At 41.0% G+C, this 19,230-nt stretch overlaps 1 protein-coding gene across 1 annotated transcript in view; it reads left to right on the forward strand.

Moving 5' to 3' along the window:
• The first annotated feature begins 390 nt into the window (after window positions 1-390).
• The window catches only part of LOC113156457 (proteasome activator complex subunit 4B-like), a 28,270-nt gene continuing 9,430 nt past the window's right edge, over window positions 391-19,230 (forward strand). The window contains exons 1-30 of the mRNA XM_026351616.1: window positions 391-590; window positions 1,142-1,282; window positions 3,578-3,694; window positions 4,605-4,649; window positions 4,844-4,993; window positions 5,686-5,749; window positions 6,281-6,355; window positions 6,470-6,592; window positions 6,693-6,785; window positions 7,077-7,255; window positions 8,113-8,199; window positions 8,798-8,984; window positions 9,360-9,449; window positions 9,822-9,886; window positions 10,112-10,262; window positions 11,503-11,601; window positions 12,013-12,082; window positions 12,914-12,978; window positions 13,482-13,685; window positions 15,272-15,429; window positions 15,624-15,719; window positions 15,818-15,873; window positions 16,001-16,057; window positions 16,153-16,208; window positions 16,320-16,418; window positions 16,509-16,571; window positions 16,700-16,795; window positions 16,980-17,111; window positions 18,669-18,878; window positions 18,966-19,090. Of these exons, the coding sequence (XP_026207401.1) occupies window positions 397-590; window positions 1,142-1,282; window positions 3,578-3,694; window positions 4,605-4,649; window positions 4,844-4,993; window positions 5,686-5,749; window positions 6,281-6,355; window positions 6,470-6,592; window positions 6,693-6,785; window positions 7,077-7,255; window positions 8,113-8,199; window positions 8,798-8,984; window positions 9,360-9,449; window positions 9,822-9,886; window positions 10,112-10,262; window positions 11,503-11,601; window positions 12,013-12,082; window positions 12,914-12,978; window positions 13,482-13,685; window positions 15,272-15,429; window positions 15,624-15,719; window positions 15,818-15,873; window positions 16,001-16,057; window positions 16,153-16,208; window positions 16,320-16,418; window positions 16,509-16,571; window positions 16,700-16,795; window positions 16,980-17,111; window positions 18,669-18,878; window positions 18,966-19,090 (3,347 nt within the window). The 5' untranslated portion in view covers window positions 391-396. The remainder of the gene's footprint in view (window positions 591-1,141; window positions 1,283-3,577; window positions 3,695-4,604; window positions 4,650-4,843; window positions 4,994-5,685; window positions 5,750-6,280; window positions 6,356-6,469; window positions 6,593-6,692; window positions 6,786-7,076; window positions 7,256-8,112; window positions 8,200-8,797; window positions 8,985-9,359; window positions 9,450-9,821; window positions 9,887-10,111; window positions 10,263-11,502; window positions 11,602-12,012; window positions 12,083-12,913; window positions 12,979-13,481; window positions 13,686-15,271; window positions 15,430-15,623; window positions 15,720-15,817; window positions 15,874-16,000; window positions 16,058-16,152; window positions 16,209-16,319; window positions 16,419-16,508; window positions 16,572-16,699; window positions 16,796-16,979; window positions 17,112-18,668; window positions 18,879-18,965; window positions 19,091-19,230) is intronic.

Below are 19,230 nucleotides of genomic sequence, written 5' to 3' on the forward strand. Positions count from 1 at the left end.
TCTCCTATTAGGCTCAGTGGTGCTGAAATCAAAGCCTGGCCTCGGCCTAAATGTACCTTTTCTAGCAACCTGTGGGCTAGTCATTTTCCTCGCTGCACAATCCCCAGCGCAGCACCTTGCCGCGTCTCTGTGAGCGAGGTGTGAAGCGAGAGGTGACGCAGCGCCTGACGCTGCAGATCAGAGCGGAACCGAGCGTCCCTGTGCGCTCGGGGCTTTGCACAGCTCAATTAGCGTGACATACTTTCCCCTGGTGATCGCCTGCCTTCCGCCCGTGTGCTGGACACAGCGGATTAGTCCCACTTACTTCGCTTTTCCCACAGGGCTCAGTACGCACCGAATGAACAGGGGCGCTTTTCTTTACATTTGCGTAAAAGTGGCCCGGCTGTCTGTTGGGTTATGACTGTGGATGGAGATATGGCTGCGTTTGTCCCTCAGAAGGAGATCGTGTATAACGGCCTGTTGCCTTACTCCGACCGGTTGGACCAGGAGGCCGCGGAGCTGCTGGCGGAGATTAAAGCGAACCTGTCCAGAGCTGTTCTCCTCAGAGAGCTGTGGCCAGGGGTTACTTTCTGGTGCAGGAAACTCTTTTCGTAAGTGTTGGAGCAAAGCAAACTTCTTACTCATAATTAGTCATTGTTGGGGACACTGTGTTTATTTTGTCACCTACCATCAATCCACAAACTATATGTTATTCAATGGTTACAGTTAAATCTTCATTTCTCTCTATGGTGACCTTTATAGGAAAGTTATTCTGTGACACCTGCAAGTAAGCCAACACCTCACTAGTCCAGTAAAAACAAATATACAGTATTCAAAGCTATGCAATATTATTCTCCTTACATCTTAAAAAAGCAGTAACACATTCATTACTAGATGTTTAGTCTGGTTCGCTTTCAATAACAGGATATGGAGTTACAAAAATATCAGTGTCATGTTTAAAGCCACGACCATGTGGTGTTTCTGACGTTTCTGAACTTCTGCCTCAACAGAGCATCAGTTCATCATGTTCTGTCCACTAACCTGGTCGCTCTATTCACTCAGAGAGGTCATCAAGGTTTCATGTCCTAATTTAGGAATGTGTGTCAGATTCAGGAAGCAGGAAGTGATCAGCGGCTCTGTGATGGTCACCTCTCACCCTCAGGTTTCTGAAGCTGTATGGCCGGAGGTTCAGTAAGGAGGACCATATTCTCTTCATCAAGCTGTTGTATGAGTTGGTCGTGATGCCGAACCTGGAGCCTCACATGATGCAGAGCTTCGCCAGGCTGCTTATTCACCTTCTCAAGTGGGTGTGACAGGCACGCACACAATCGCTCGTATTCATATATGATAACTTAACTCAGACATCTGGATGGAGTTTGGCTCCTTACTATTATTAACAGAAATAAATTGAGATGGTTCAGGCTTCCGATCACAGGGATTCCCCCACCGATGCCTCCATGTGGACCCTGGGGCAGACCCAGGACATGCTGGAGGGATTTATACACTCCATCTGGCCTGGGAATGCCTCAGAATCCCCTCAGGAGGATCTGAAGGACATGGAGATAAGGCTGCTGGATGAATGAGATCTGCTTTCCAGTAGAACACAGTTACAAATGAAACATACAGAAATGTAAATTTCCATTATGAAAAGCAATGAAAGTCAAACATTTTTATAGCAGTGAGAGCTCTGGAACCTAGAAAGCTGGCCCTCTTGTCCTTGGTACTCTTTAGTTTAATGAGATCACAAAGCAGCCCAGGTGGTTAACATCACTATACTGATGGCAAGTCACATGATGTGCTAAAGTGGATTTTTCACTTACCCCTGTGCCATTTGTAGCGCTGCTATTTGCAACGCTGCCATTTGCAACGCTGCCATTTGCAACGCTGCCATTTGGAATGTAAAACTACCTCAGCAGTGTTGAGAAACCAAAATAAAGGTAATTTGGTGCATAAGAAACAGTTTGATTTAGTTTTAACTAGTATAAAGTTCAGTAATTTAATCTAGTGGTTCCCAAATTAAGGGTCAGGCCACCTCCATCGGGACACGCAGTTAATCTGTGTTGTCATGATTTGATTAATGTGGTAGAAAAGAAAAACAAACCCCTGTGTCTTCAACACAGGGGTTGAACTTATTTGTCCTTTTTTCTAATTTGAGGATTTTTGGATCAGTGTTGGTTACTTGTACCTCTTTGGGTATTTTATTTATTTCAATACTTTAAACGAAACCATGTGAGAAGGATAAAGGCAAATCTCAGTTTGGTGAACTAAGCAAAAAACTCAAAAGCTAAAAAAAAGTGGCAGGGTTCCCCAGCTACATGCCTTTTTTTTGTATAATAAGTCAAAGAAGGAATGTTTTTCGAAGCCTGATATTTTTGTTTATTTAAAATCTCAGTCTGAAATGAAACTTAAACTTGAATTCCAGTTAAATGTGGAGGAATGAAGGTACTTCCTTCTTAAATGTAGTCGATTAACGCCAAAAAGGAAATATTTGAACACAATTTAATTACAATTGTAAAAAGCAAGACCAGAGTTGCAGTATTTGAGTAAATGCACTTATTTAGCACACACTAACACACACGCGCTCATCCAGATACTAGAAGATGAAGGAGGACAGTGACTTATGTTGGCCTAAGAGTACATTTATTACTTTTTAAGCTCAGATCCCTGTTTTTGTCTCTCAAATCAGATCTGTCACCTCCCAGTGACTGCAGGATATTCTCCAACACGATCACATTCATCACTTCTTATTTTTCTCCAGTTGTTGCCATGATTTTCACATCCATTACAAAACATCATCTTAATGTAGATGTCATTTGTCTGAGTGTTTTCTATTAGATGAAAAGCAATAGATCGTATATTAAGTGCCAGGTCTTAATATACGCTTTCCCCGATTGTCTCTTCTTTCCATCATTTTTCAAATCTCCCCAAAGACAGTCTGTTCCAAAGCTGTTAGATGAATGAAAGAGAAGACAAGAGGAATCTGAGGCTGTGGAAATTGTGCATATTCTCCAGTGCGGGGACTCTCAGCCTTTCAATGGGGTTTAATCCCATAAAAGTTGTGATTGTACAACTAAGTAATACGGAACAAAGGCGGCAATGTGAAAGTTCTCTGGAGGATTAAAAAACTGCTCAGCTTTAAAGCTTATAAAGTACTCATCAGTGGTGCACCAGCTACTGTGCAATTTAAAAGCATAACACGGTGTTTGAAAAATCAAAAGATCATAGAAAAAGGTTCACTGCATGGTTGCAGAAAGACAATTCTGTCTATGTTCAGATCTTAAGTCTTCATTTTCCTCTTATAGGAGAGAAGCTTTGTGACACCTGTAAATTATTACTGTTTGCAACTGTCAGTGCAGTTTCGCCTTATTGATTATAAAGAATCACGTTGTCGTGTTTGCAGACATGCCTGGAAACTGGCAGTCATTATGTTGACGCTGTGATTACAGACTTGTTCAGACAACCTATAGTTTCTCTCTTCAGTATAATATTATTGCTGTCACTCTGCTTTCATCAGTTGTTCAAATAACCTGGCTGAAGTCCTGCAAAGCCCTTATTAAAAGCCTGTCAGATGATAATTGACTTTTTTTGTTTTTAACAGGAAGAAGGAGCTATTGTCAAGGGATGACCTTCAGCTGTCATGGCGACCACTATATAATCTTTACGAGAGGGTTGTCTACTCCAAAACGGAGCACCTTGGACTCATCTGGTTCCCCAAGTATGTAGTTTTACCTTTATGATGACCTGCTGTGAGATTTAGATGAGAAGAGACTTTCATGCATATGCTAAATGCTGTTTCCTCCAACTACTATTGATTCATATTTATTAAGCTTTCCTAAAGAAAGCGAACATGTCAAATTATATGTCAGATAGTAGCAGTTAGTCAATTAATTTCTGATTATTGATTAGGTGCCAGTCTAGAAGTCAAAAATTCAAATGTTTCGGGTAATTCTTAGCGGAAAAGTTGAAAAGTAGTGCTTACCATTCATACATTGCCGTCAGTGAACTGTTCTTGAGAAAGGCCCTTAGTCTCCTATTGCTCCAGTGGCCGACAGACTATAGTGGCTCCATGGATGCAAGAAAGGCAGCGCTGTGGTCTCCATAGAAATCTATCTCAAAATAGATGGAGAAAAGTGATTTTGATGAGATGTCGTCCCAGTGTAAAGACTGTGCAAGGTCAGCGAGACTAACAATAATAAACATGTGCAGTGGGCTGGACAACAGAGAGAAATCATCTTTGCCTCATGAACCGGGCAGTGTTTTCATTCAGATGAATGGGTGCCATCTTGTGTGTCCACGGATTGTAGGGTGCAGTTTTCAGATATGAATGTGTGATCACGGCATTCCTGCAAAAGAAAGACTTTCTTTCAATAAAACACGTTTCAATAAATAATGGATAGCAATCTCTGTTGTTTTTTTGTTTTTTAGACACAACAAGTCATTTTAAGATGCCTCCTTCGAGATTTTTTTTGTGATTTTTCATAGACTAAAATACTAATTGAGAAATAAAACCAACAGATTAATTGATCATGAAATGCTAATCCTATAATTGCACCCTGACTGCTGAAGATTGTTAAAGCAGAAGTCCTACACACGCTCACACACCTCCTCTTTCTGCTTGTTTGCAGCTCAGTGGACCACACTTTGAAAGCTTTGATCAAAAGCTGCAGACTGTAAGTCTCATCTTCTGTAATGAAACCCATGCACCTGATAATTCATTGCTTTGATCTCCAGCTGTGCCGTGTTCTGTAGATCAACGAGTTGTTTTTGTGCCGCTGTCTTTGCATGTCTGCATCTATTTGTACTAATGTCTGTCTTTCCTGAGTGTGTGTGTACTGTACGTGTGCGTTCTTGTGATATTTCCCAGGTATTTCCCGGCGTCATCCACCAGAGAGATGCTGGATGAGTGGCGCCCCCTGCTGTGTGTGTTTGACGTGGTTATGCAGAAGGCCGTTAGCAACATGGAGCTGTTCCTGCCCACCATCATGCCCCCGCAGGAACACAGCCAGGGCTTCCAGTAAGCGGGCCAACTTTGAATTGCTTTGTTTAGACACAGGATTATAAGCCAAGCGCAGCTTGTCTAAGCCACAGCACAATAAATTATACCTGTAGGAAAACGAAAAATACTCTATAATGCATTTTTGTGCCTTTTTTTAGTCCTGACATAGCAGTAGGTCGTCAAAATCTTTCTGTTGGATACTTTTATGAAATCATTTGGCTGAAACTTCCTTTAAAATGCATTGCTTTAACATTTTCAGTGCACCTGTGAGCTTCGATAATAAGTGTTCCTTTCAGGTGTTGCAGTACTTCCCCTCTCTTTGTTTTGATAATATTTTGCTTCCTCGTTAAACACTTGCCGATCTCCCTCTCGCGCTTTCTCTCTGCACCCTTCGTGGATGTGCTCCAGCTGCCAGGCCTCTTCACAGCATTCATTGCATTATTCAGTGTATTCACTCTTTCACAAGCAATTTGTCTGGATTTACTCTTGGATTCATCAGCGGTTTCCACACAATTTCCACAATACATCATCTTTTATACTCTGTTTTTCCATTTCACTTTTTCTCTTTCCCTTCCAGAATCTATGGTGGAGTATATGACTTCATATTTTGGGGAATTAGAGATAAATGAGGGGGATTCAGCCTCAGGTGTGTGGATAATGGCAGTGGGTATAAGTATAATGTTTTTTTTTTTTTTGGTTTGTGTTTGCAGGTTGTGGTTTGACGAATTAATGAATCTCTGGATGTCAGTGCAAAATCAGCCGAGCTGGGAAGGGGTGAGCTCTCTTTTTAAATATTGTGACACGTATTTTTCAAAATTGCTCTCAGGCAATTAAGCAAAAGTCTACATGTTGCTGCTGCTGATGGAAGTTATACATTGAAATTAATGAAAACCCAACTTTTCACATTTCATTTAGAAATCTGTAACAGCAAATGGTGGATTTTTAAATTACTTTTAAATTTATGGAGCAATGGATCATATGAATTTCCATTTTCCCCAGAATGGATAGACTAATTTGTAATGAAACACATTTCTACATTTCCTGATGATTATGATTGAAATGTTGAAATGTATTAAAGCAACAAGAGTTTCCACTCAGTGTGGAGATAAGACTTTCCATTTCTCCCTCTGCTCTGCTTTCTTCCAGCCTTTTGGCCCAAAGCGGCCCGGCTTTGCACACTTCCCCTCTTCGAGAGCACCTTCTGTTTTTTCAAAGTCGCTAAATTTAATTCTTGGAATGACAGCCTTCACTTCTGGGAATGCTGTTTGCGCTTGTAGTGATTGTTTGTCTCGTGTTGTTCTGCAGCACCTAGTGAACCTGTTTGCTCGACTTGCCAACGATAACATCGGCTATGTGGACTGGACCCCTTATATTCCCACAGTGAGTCATTTGCAGAATTATGTAGCTGCGCAAGTGTGTCTGTTAATGTGTTTTGTTAGGCACCATATGTGTGAGGTGAAACTCTGCAGTGTGTGTGTGTATGTGTGTGTGTAGATCTTCACTAGGATCCTGCGCAGTCTCAACCTTCCAGTTGGGGTCAGTCAGATGGTAGCACCACGGTATCTTACTAACTCTTACGACATCGGACACTTGGTGTTGTGGATCACAGCACTTCTGGTACAAACAAAACAGACCTTACATACAAATATACAAATATATTAAATGACATATACATAACTGTGGGGTTTATTTAATTGTTGGATGATATCCCCAACAGGGAGGGCCAGGTAACCCTGCACAGAAAGAGCTGACTTGCCTCTTCAATAGCATTGCTTCCTTCTACCATCCCTCCAATCATGGTCGCTGGCAGGTAAGTCTCTCACTCACACTCACAGAGACACACACACACACACACATGCTGTGAGCAAGCTGTGAATGTGTTTTCAGCTGCTTGCTGTAACATTTCTTTGATTTATAACCTGTCATTCAGGACTTGGCCGCCTCTATTCGCACTAACAACACAATAATAAAATGCACAACTGCCAGAGAAGAATGATATCGCAGATCTGTTTACCACAGACTGGGTGAAAGTGTCTGTGGATGATAACGCTGACTGTGTGTGTGTGTGTGTGTGTGTGTGTGTGTGTGTGTGTGCCTGTAGTCTCGACTGATGCGGCTGCTTCAGCGTCTCCCGGCAAGTGTTGTATGCCGCGTGCACCGCGAACGTCACGCCGCCCCCAGCTGGATCCCTCTGGTCCCTGAGTGTCAAAGGCTGACCGATGCGGACTTGCAGGAGTTCACTCGCAGCCTCATTGGAGCCGCCCTGCTGGCTATGTTCAGGTACTGCACTTCGGTGGTAATTAACTGTAATGACTAAATCTTGTTTTTGTGTATGTACTCTTTCATTGTTGCACTTATAATATTAAACATCAAAACATTTTCATAGTCAGACACATTATTACTGCATAAGGAAGATAACACCTGTGCATTTACACAGTGTCACATATAAATGTAGGAAAAAAACAAAACCGAGATTCAGATTTAAATAGAACATATTAGCAGGTAAAAATAGGCAATTGGATGACATTTAAAAACTAACATGGTGCAAGTCAACCTCATGCAAAGTGGGAAGACCAAAACTGTTTTGTACCAAGGCAGAAATAGAAATCACAGGTGTCACTGTGGGAGTAGGTGTGAGCATTCTGTTGCACTCTCAGAGCCAATCAGTGGTCCTGGGAACCCACGTTTAATGACCAAAATTTTTTTCAGACCTTCATCTTTTGAGCTAGATTGTAAATTATTATTAGATTATTACTGTATCTTTTTTTCCATGTCCCAGTTTTCAGCTTTAAACCAACTCCCTCCAAGCTTGTTAGGGATTGGCAGGAATACATTTGAATAGAAAATGAATGTTTTCAGACATATATATGTTAGGTTGCGTACAATTTAAATTGTCTATAGTACAAAAGAATTTCAATTACTCTTTTTAGAGTTATTAGTAGCTGCTTCACATTATACTGGTTTTGACTTTGAACCTTTGAACCAGCTCCAGCCAGTTATTTATGTCTAAACCCTGCTGTGTCTCGCTGATTGAAGTGTAACAAGCGTAATTTGCGATTATCTGCCTCTGTGTGTTGTTCTTGATGTTGTACTATACCTTGTTGTGTGTATCTATGTCCTCTTTTGGTGATGTGCAGTAAAACTGGCAGCACGGATGCAGCCTACGCGCTACAGAACCTGGCTCTCCTTACGCCAGAACTCGCAATACCACCTGTGCTTGAAAAGTAAGTCTTGGTGTGAGATAGCTGTCATGATGGATTCTTTGAACTTTGGAACTTGAATTCAATGTGTTGACACACTTCCTAGCCTACATGTTTCATTGTTTACATTTTGGCACCATTTAAAATGTGCTTAATTAGCTCCAGCAGTACCGGTAGGTATTATACCAACAGATGTGGCGATTCTCAGGCGACAGTTACATCTTTTTTTCTGTGATCTCTGAAAACACATTTATGGACATTTATTTAGAATGGATAAAAAGTGAAAGTTGTACTGAATCAGAAAGTACCTGTATCGCACGTGTGTGTGTGTGTGTGTGTGTGTGTGTTGAGATTTGAGAGGGTTGAATTTTGTCAAATTGCGGCTATGGCATGCTGAGGGTTTTAAAGTCCCCTAATTGCACCCGTGAGCGCAACTACTGCAAAAGTTGACTGTGTTAAGAAGCAGGCAAACGAGCCTTCAAACTACACTAACTAATAATTACCTTCCAGTTGCTTTCAGAGCAGCAACGTGCACCTGCGCCTTTCACTTCACACAGTGTCACGTCTCCCTCCTTTCTGCCACCTCAATGTTGCCATCATCTTATTTTGTTGTGTATAACAGGACCTACGCGGCGATGGAGACCCTGACGGAGCCGCACACCCTCACCGCCACTCTCAGCTGTATGATCGGCATGGCTCGCAGCCTGGTTTCCCCTAACAACCATTACCCAGAGGGCCGTGCGCACGTGCTCCCACTGCTCATGGGCTCTCTGCCAGGGGTGGACACCAACGACTTCAGCAAGTGCATGGTGAGTAATGGATGTGTTGATTAGTAGTGAAGAAGAATTGCTAGACAAGTAGACAATGCAGCTCTTGCTGATTAAATTCTACCGTGCTCTGGTCTGTCCTATTAATAATTCCTGAAAGTGTTATGAATATCTCAGTTTGAAGAACTTGCAATTAATGTGGCCTAATCTTCAGTTTCTGCTTGGGTTGTAAAATGGATTGGTTTTTTCTTTATGTGTGCTCATTGTCTCCAGACTACATTAATCCATCACACACCAGAATAGATGAATACATTGAAGTAAAAAAATAAAAAAGGATACCACAGACATCTGGTAAGTTATTTAACTTATGTCGGATGATGTAAATTGATCTGTTTCCTGCTGTGTTGATCTGTGCAGATCACTTTCCAGTTCATCGCCACCTTCACCACGCTGGTGCCTTTAGTGGATTGTTCGTCTGCTCCTTCTCAGCACAGTGATCTCACAGAGGTACACACAGAGCCATTTAATCACACAAGAGATTAAATAAACATTATATCTCTAAGCACTTATATTAATTTACAGGGATCTTTTCTTTTTTATACAGACTTAATTGACATTGACTGGTAAACTCAGCTCAGGACAAAGACTGGAAACAGCGAAAAAGCAGCTAGCTCAGTCTACCAGCGCCTCTAAAGCTCATTATTTAACACATTTTATCATTTAGTTTTGCATAGAAAGTAAATAGCCATGTTCCCCACAGTGTCAAACCATTTCTCTGAAATGTTTTCTTTACTTTTGGAATAACACCAGCTCACATAAACTAAAGCACAGTCATCGTATGAAACACACTAACTGATCTTCACTATTACTCCCTTTCAGACTGAGAAAGATCTGTGTTTTGCTTCAGCTGAGTTTGAAGACTTTGTTCTACAGTTCCTGGACAGGTAGAGACCAATTAACAAGTCAAACTGTCACTTACCAAAGCCTCGTTGTCAGTGTAGGAGTAGACTTTAAACGTGCCTCTTTCTTTTTGAAATGCACCACTCTGCATGAAACCGTCTTTTTCTTTGTTTTTTCACCATAACACAGTTGACATTTTTATTGCTGGCAGCTGTATTAGTGTGTTCTTATGTACACTATGAACTGTATGTGTATCTGTGCTTGTGCAGGTGTTTTGTTCTGATAGACAGCAGCACCCTGGAACAGACGAGAGACGAGACAGAGACAGATACCCAGACTCATCTGGAGAGCCTGGTGGAGCTGGGCCTGTCCTCTACTGTTAGCACCATCTTAACACAGTGCTCCATGGAAATATACAAGGTACACACACACACACACACACACACCCGAACACAACACAACCTAGAGCACTAGGCAGAAAGATGTAACCCCGTGAATATGTTATTCATAAATATCTCTGTACAATGTCAAACTAAAGAAAGAAAATCATGATATGAAAATATAAAAAGGACCAATAACACCTGTTTGGTGCATATTCTACAACCTCCGCCCTCCAACCCTACCCTCCTCACCCTTGCCTGTTACCACGGAAACAAGAGGAGTGCCGGATGGGAAGTTCACACATGTCACAGATGCTCCCATAAAGTGCCGTTGGCGGTATCTCGGTCATTTCCATGGATCTTGTACTAGACACATTTCCAGACATGCCAGAAACCCTGATCTAATTGGTTTAACTTTAAGTCTAACTTTACAGACACCATTAGTGGACATCTGTGACCTGTTGTCACATGGTTCTATAATAGAGGACCTGTAAGTTCTGAAACCATATCTTCATAGGATTAAAATGTCCATTCATAATACACACTGAAACACAGATTCTGCTCAGTCTTTGTTTCATTTTGCTGCCGCGATTATTGAATGTGTGAATCTGAATGGACCTGAATGGGTCAAGTGCATTTTGAGGCAAGCGGGAGAATGAGAAATGTGAACTTCACAGGTCATTGGATTGTCTGCCAGATAATTATTTGAATTAATTAAGTTGATTAAAAAAAGAGGTAATTAGAGCTGCTCCACTATGAAAAATAGTAATGTCCACTGTTAAATGGGCCTATTGGAACGACTGGGGTGCATGTGGTGATTAAAAACAGGCAAACAAAGCTGGATGAATAGTTATTACTAGGTTATAATGGTTATTGCCAAAATAAGATACATTCCAGGTGCAGAGCTGATTGAGCAGTGATTATATTATTATACTGATGTGACTGCTGTTACTACAACAGATTTAGCCACCACACTTCCCATAATATTACCTAGTGCTTTGAATATAATTAATACTAACATCATCTTCCTTTCCACAGTATTAGCCTCCTATTGTATAAACCCTGAAGTATAGTAGCAGCTGTTCTGTTTAGGAAGTACAGCAGTGTTTTATTAACAGTTAAAACCAACTGACAAAAGCATAAAACATATATTTCATATTTAAGTTACGTTCAATTATGAATATGATAAGTTACAAGCATGTGGTCAAAAACAACTTCTAATAAATAAAAATGGACATGAACCTGTGCTGAATGTTCCTAAACATTAATCTTTATTTCAGGTGGCGCTGCAGAAGGTGTATAACTTTGCTACCTCCAACATCTTTGAGACCTGTGTTTCAGGCAGGATGGTGGCTGACATGTGCAGAGCCACAGCAAAGGTGTGTATGTCTCGCTGTTGGTATCTGCCTGTGGTGCAGATTGATGCATCCTTATTTGTCAAAATCAAGAACATTGTCATATGTTGGTTTTAATGTAGTAGCAGAAAATAGAACTTTATGAGGTTAAAAGTTCTATTTTTAACCTCATAAAGTTGAGGATAAAAATAATTGATGCAACTTTGCAGTTTTATAGTTTTTTCAGTTAAAACCTCCACTTGCACTTCACGCTGTAGTTGCATCGTCCTTACATCCTGTATTTTATTTTAACTATTTTTAACATGTATGGTTATTTTACTCACATTTTTTTTAGAGAAATCAGTTCCTACTGATGTGTTTGTTTCTACAAGCTTACGTTTGTGTGTATTTACGTGCATGCGTTCTTTGTGCGCATGTGTGCGTCTGTGTTTGCAGTGCCATCCCGCTGACTCTCTCCGTCTGTTCGTCCCTCACTGCTGCAGCATCATTTTCCGCATTACTGACAGTCAGTACCACACTGTGTGTGTGTTTGTTTGTGTATAACAGCCTACTGTGTCTGAGGAGTAGATAGGACTGTGATGTGTTTGCATGAAAACTGTCAAAGGCACCTAGAATCTAATGAGCTAATGAGTTCATTCACAAGTTCATTCACAACTGCAAAAGGAAACCTGCAGTTTGCAGAGTAAAAATACATCTTTCTTCAGGTTTATCACATTATCAGTTTGCTGTGATCCCAGAACAATTAAGAGACCTTATTAGTCACAGTGTGAAATCATTAGAATAGTCAAAACAAAAATCAAGTGTGTTCAGTGAGAATAATTTGTTGATCAGACATTATTTCTACCTAGCAATAGCAGCTTATCAGCAGTTCGTGGTGGCTCAGTAGAACAAAAAAATTAAATAAACCTCAAGAACATGAGGTATTGTACACTAAATCAAATACAGCTGACACTGACACTGTAGCTTTGCAGATATTTGGCCATAAACGACAAAGTTTTAACATGATTGTGGCTCTAAATGGAAAACAAGTTTTTACAATTCATCCTTACGAGTTCATAAATGCCTTTAAATGTCGTAGCAATTAATTCCATATTGTTGAGATAGTTCTACCTCATAGTGGTACAAGAGAAAAAGTCCATATTGTCAAAAGAGCATAGGGCGTCAGTAGAATTATTCCTCTTGAGACTATAGCTGTACAAAATGTCACGGCAATCATCCAATAGGTGTTCAGACAGTGTAATCTTAACAGCTGTGAAAATGAAATGGTCCTAAATTCAGCCTGTCGGAGGAGGAATACAGTACATTACTCAGATTCTTTACATGTGTGCATGTGTAGATGAGTTACAGAGTGAAGACGATCTGGATAAGGAGCTTTTGTGGAATCTCCAGCTGCTCTCTGAGGTGAGACAAGAATCTATCATGTCCCAACGGCTTAAGCACTCGAAGAAATGAATCCCACTAACTAGTCTGCATCCTGATTTCATTACAAACCAATTTGTTTAAGGAATAGTTCAGGCCAGGCATCGTTTCCTCACTAACACTGTAGTGATTTACCTGTTGTTGATCAGAGGAGTCAACTCCTGCTTTTACACATCCTCAGAATCAAAAGAATCACTTAAAATGGGAGAAACATCTCACATTTTCACTTTTGTTGTGACTTAGATGACCAATAGATTTTTTTCTCAGCGTGCAAGCTGCATGCAGTCATAAATATCAAAGCACTTTGTCGTTAACCAGAACTTATTGGCACCCATTCTGTTTTGTTTTATTACTCCTGGGAGCTTAATGTGAGCAGCAGCGAGCCAGATGCTGTGATTTACTGGAGGATCTCGATATTTAAGACACGGCTCTCCACTGAACATGCTGTGTGCGTGCATGTGCTCTTGTGTGTATGTTGTTTTTAGGTAACCCGTGTGGATGGTGAACAGCTGTTAAAATACCAGGGGGACCTGGAACGGATCCTGTGTGTGTGCGTGCGTCTGCGCTGTAAACGGGCGTACACACTCGCTTGCAGTCTGCTGGAACACACTCTCCGGTCGCTGTCTCTCATTTATCCCACTGAGTACCGCAGTACCTCTGGAGGCTTTGATACTGACCTCCCTATACGGGTAAACACATACACACATACTGATGCTTTACAGCACAAAAGAAGATTACTTCATGAGATGAACCTGTGACCACTGTTATTTTATTATGCTAGAAAATACTGAAGTGCATAGCTTCAACTATCTTCTTCACCAACCCCCTCAGGAGTGAATTGGCGGAAATCAGAGATATTTAAGTAGAGTATAAGATTTTCTTGGAAACACAAAATACCACGGGCTGAACCTTTGAAAATGTTTTTTCTTAAATGAGATGTTACTGGTTGTGTAATTACAGTGCAGCTTTTCAGATTTCCCAGAACCCTATTTGAAAGCATTTATCAAACCACAAATAAATACACTGTTGGATTAAACACTGGCTGGTACTGCTCTCTAGATCACAATCTTAATTTCAAGCTGCTTTTTTTTGGGTGCCCACTAAACACATTGTCTTTGTAAGTGTGCAAAGAAAAATATGGATAAGAAAGAAAATAATACAGTGTACGAGTAATACAGCCTTCCTACCATTGGAAAACAAATGCACAGACAGTGGTCCCAGCTCAAGTGGATGGGACCCTCCAAAGGTCCACTAAATAAATATGAAGAGTTTCAAGGTGATTAATAGAAGCAGACACTGTTTGCTTAATAATATGGCTGAATTGCCTTTTACTTCATTCATTCAGCCTGACATTGTGTCCATGTCAGCTGTTTTTTTGTTGGAAGGGGAATTATTTTGCTTTCTTTAGCTATATCATGATCAATCTGCCACCCAGTGCCATTTTCTGTTGACATGGGAGCTGATCTACTGTACCTGTAGGTGTTGCTAGGGGCATTTAAGAGTTATTATCGCTGCACACGGACACATTGGACAGTTGCAATGCTCTCATCCCTGCTTTTCTTCTGCTCCTGCCTTCCTATAGCAAACTATGACAGATGGGAGAATGACAAATAGTGTAAAAATAGCACAAGTGGCGAAAAGTCAATGACTCGATCGTTATCTAACATTAGCTAAGTTTAGCCATCATGAACGTTTTAAAAGGTGCATAACCCAACTTTAAGAGTGCTTACGTCATTTTCTCTTATGTTTAGTTTACTTTGTTGCAGCAAGAGACAAACTAAAAAGTTTGGCCTCCTGTTATTCCTCTAGGGAATTTTTTTTTCAAAACCTTGGTAATATTTTGTGCGGTTTTTGTGCATGAGTGCAGGGGAAATGTGTTTCTGTTGTCTGATGTCTAGTTGGTGATAATTACAGCTACATTCCTCTGCTGCTTTCCACGGTTTCAAGTGACGATCTCTTTTCATCAGCAGTTCATGGTCGCTGATTCTCTGGATTTGATTTTCTTTCATTTTGTGGTATGCTGCTAGTCGGCTTCATTTGCTATTGTGTCATCTGATAGTAGATCAGTTATTTTCCTCTCTCCTTTGTGTGGTGTCCTTACCCTTTACGTGTGTTTCAGATGCTAAAATACCAGAAGATGACACTGTCCTCTGGTTCTGAGGCTGATTGGTTATGCTGTTGTGCTCAGTTGTTCCAATGGAAACACTGGCAGCAAATCTCTCTCTCTCTCTCTCTCTCTCTCTCTCTCTCTCTCTCTCTCTCTCTCTCTCTCCAGGACTGGGGCAGAGCTGGAGATGTGGCAGCGTTGGCTGTATGTTGGCACGTGCCTAGTATGGAGGAGGAGAACTTTGTTTTCCAACTGTTGTCCCGCCTCCTGCACCCTGAGCTTGAGCGAATCAAGGACCACATCTCTGGAGATCAGCCAATGAGCAGGTGTGCTATCCTGTTTCTCATTTTTCTATTTTTAGATGTAATCAGGTGCAGACACAACACAAAGGAAACTACAGTCTTCCATTACTGATAACTGACAAATTAAACTTCATGCTTAACTTTTTCTTTTTAATAATGGCCCTTTGATGTAGAGGAATCAACACTCCTATGACTGTAATGTGTGACCTGGTTCACAGGGAGGAGCTGTTGCAGAGTCTTGCTATTGTGCAGCACTGCCTTCTTGGAGCTGGAAGCATGCTGCCCCCTCTGGATGGACCACACGTATCTGACCTGTTAGTCCTCCAGATACACACAGACACACACACATTTAAAAACATTAATTTTCATGCAAGCTTGCCGTGTTTACCCCTTACATCTTGCTCCCTCTCAGTGTATCCTCCATGGTGAATCTTGGGGAGATCAAGCTGCATATAGGTGTTGACTACAGTAAGAGGAAAACAAGCAAGCAGCTGCAAAACACGCACATACACACAAATCTCCCAGCAGTTTGATTAGGATGCTCATCCTGCATTCTGTGTCCATACAAGGCTTCTGTGTGTCTCCTCCCCTCCAGATGATGCACGGGAGAACTACAGAGAGTCCATCTGCCAAACGATGAGACTACTACTACGTAAGTGAAGATTTTAACTCCACTAAACTCCAGTTATTCACTTCTCCCTCTGTTTGTAATTCACATTTAATCTATATCCACTTTTTTCCATTCAGATCACATCTTGGAACACTCAGAGGACGACACAAAGTCACTTTTTGTCATCATTAAGGTGTCCAACACTTGCGATTTCTCTGTTCTTTTATAAGAAATGTTATTATTCTATCCTGTGGTAGGCAAGCAAAGGTCTCACAACCCCGTTACTCTGTATGCCTCACTGCAGATCATCAGTGACCTCATGTTTTTCCGAGGAACTCACAAGAAGGAGTTTGACTCACGCTGGAAAAGCTTCACTCTTGTCAAGAAGTCCATGGAAAACAGGGTGATTTGGAAAAGCACAGGCTGCTGATTGTTGTCAGTTTCAATGTGTCACTTGTCAGTAGATTTAAGCAACTCACCTTTTCTTCTACAGCTCCATGGGAAGAAGCAGCACATTAGAGCACTGCTCATTGACCGGGTTTTACTCCAGCATGAGGTTGGTTTACCGACACACACACACACACATTTCGTGCAGGGTTACAGATGTAGCTGTAGCTACATGCGCATAAAATCAAATATATTTTGTTATTCTCAGTCAGACGTTCTGTATTTCTGTGTGACTAGATGAGGAAGCTGGTGGTTGAGGGCAGTGAATATAAAGTGGTTCATCAGGAGCTGCTGTGCGATCTGCTGCTGCTTTCTACCAGTACATACAGCCAGGTGGAACTGATACATCACACATTCATTCATTCATTTATTTTAACAAGAAAAATCTAATTAGAACATCTGCTGGCCCCCATTTTCTTGATGTCATTAACATAATTGAGAATCAATCTACGTATGTACATCTGCGTGTCTTTATATGTGCGTACGTCTGTGTTTGTGCACGTGTGTGTCCTTGCAGGTACGTAGCCGGGCCCAGAATGTGCTGACAACTGCACTGGGAACCTACAGCTTCTCGTACAGAGACATTATTCCTCGAGTCCTGCAACTGCTCTCACCACAACATGCCACTGGCAAACAACTGCAGTTCAAGGTACCACACGTACTGTGCACACAAAAACACACTCATGCAATGATTGTCTTTTTTTAGTTATGAGGATATTTAGCACGTTACACAATATATTTTCCTCTCATCTAAAGCCTTATACCTGTTCTCAAACCACAGCTAAACCTAAACCTAACCACAAAATGCTAGATTGTCTCCGGTGTGTGATTACAGTTCTTCACACTGGTCCCTGTCCGTGGTGCTGAAACTTGACATTTGTCCAAAACTATGTATTTACCACATATTTAATCCTGTTTTCCCTGCTCAGGTTACCTGTGCCTTACTACACAGATTTTAAAGTTGCTTGCTTGTTTTTAAGGCAGATGTAAGCTTTTCCCTCGTCCTACATTGTTATACTTTTCTCCTACTCTTAGTATGAGCTCTGTAGACCAGGTGTTGTTTGTCTGCTTTCTCTAGGGCTTTAACTGGAGACAGAGGGTGATGGGGCATTTGCTGTCAGGGCAGAAAACAAAAGTCTTCTATTGGAAATCAGCCAACTAACATCAGTGTTGTCATTTAGCACTTTTCAAAAATGTTTTACTAATTGAATTTTATTATATTCTATAACGATCATGTGTGAGTATTTCCATTGTGTTTTCTGTCCTCATGTCTCTGTGTCACTTTCAAAAATGTATATGCAGCAGATTGACAGCTATTATAGTCGTTATATGTCATGCTAAAGCCTACAGGCAAAACGTCATGGCTAAGTGAGAGGGAGGAACTGACTCTACTTGTTGACTTTGTATTTAATCTTTTGAAATCATTGGCGGTGACAGCATCTCCGAGAGAAACTATAGAATTCACACATTGAGTAAGCACTCACATGTTTTCTTTGTAACACCCATGTGTAGCAGACTGTTGGAAGAGATGTAAGAAGAAAAGAGATGAGTGTTTGCCTAATGTGTGAATAGTGTGGTTCTTGTAATGCTGTGTTGGCTACTTAGCTTTAGTGTGAAGAGGCCCATGAATTTACACTACTATTTCTTTCCAGAGTTGGCTGTTTAGTTCTTTATTATTTAATTCAGCTCTTTGTTATGTATTATTCTTAGTAACAATAAAGGATTTGTTCAGGATTTATTGTTAGTATTTTGTTAAAGATTTTAAGCATGTCGAAAACCAAAAAGCAGGGAAAATCTGGCATTTAATCACTTTAGTTTTCTGTTTATAGTGCAGGAGGTGTTACTATAAAACCATGTAATTAATTTAACATGATATGATGATAGAGTATGCCACAGTACTAAGAAGAGAAAGACTCTTTTAATATGATGCAGTCACAACATTTATGAATTGCTGAGGTCCAAGGATCCGATATGGAGACAAACATTCATCTATAATAGATTAGGGTTAGAGGTACAGATTATTTGAGCTGTGAGGATACATCAGTCGTGTCCTTTGAATTCAGACAAAATGCCACATTTCACAGCACATGAAGGAGCTTTTATAGTGAGACTAACCATGTCAGCACTTTCTGACAGATCTAGTCTAGAAATCCTCCTCTGACTTCATTAATTAATATGATCTTTAATGTGTGTTTCTGTTGTTCAGGGTGCCCTGTACTGCCTGCTGAGTGTGCATAGTGGTGCTTGTCCTGCCATTATGAGGGATTGGGACTGTGTTGGAGAAGTATGGCCTGCTCTCGTGCGCTGCGGCCTGTCTCCCTCCATGACCCTGGAGAAGCCCTCCATCGGTCAACTGCTTGATGACATCACTGACAGGATTCATCGCCAGCACGACACCATCGGGATCTACTTCGCTGTGAGCAACGTCTCCATTAACAGCCAATGCACTGCCCTCTGTTTTGTAAATTGCATATTGCTCCACTTTGTCCTCTTCCACCTCCAGGTGTCTGAACGATGTGTAGAGATAGCCAGTCAAATCACACAAAGTGAAAATCTGGAGTCACTGTCCTCAGAGGAACTGAAAGAGGGGCTTCAGCGTCAGCGAGTGAGAAACGTGGTTAATGCAAGGTAGGAACAGGAAATGGAGTTGGTTTTAATTGCTCAGTCATTCAGTTTCAATATCCTCGCAGTTTTCCTCAGTCTACAGTAGAGTCAGAGCACATCTGAGCATTATTATTAGCACAAATAAATAGTCGTACCACTGATTA

Source organism: Anabas testudineus, chromosome 19, assembly GCF_900324465.2.
Source record: "Anabas testudineus chromosome 19, fAnaTes1.2, whole genome shotgun sequence".
Taxonomy (NCBI): Eukaryota; Metazoa; Chordata; class Actinopteri; order Anabantiformes; family Anabantidae; genus Anabas; species Anabas testudineus.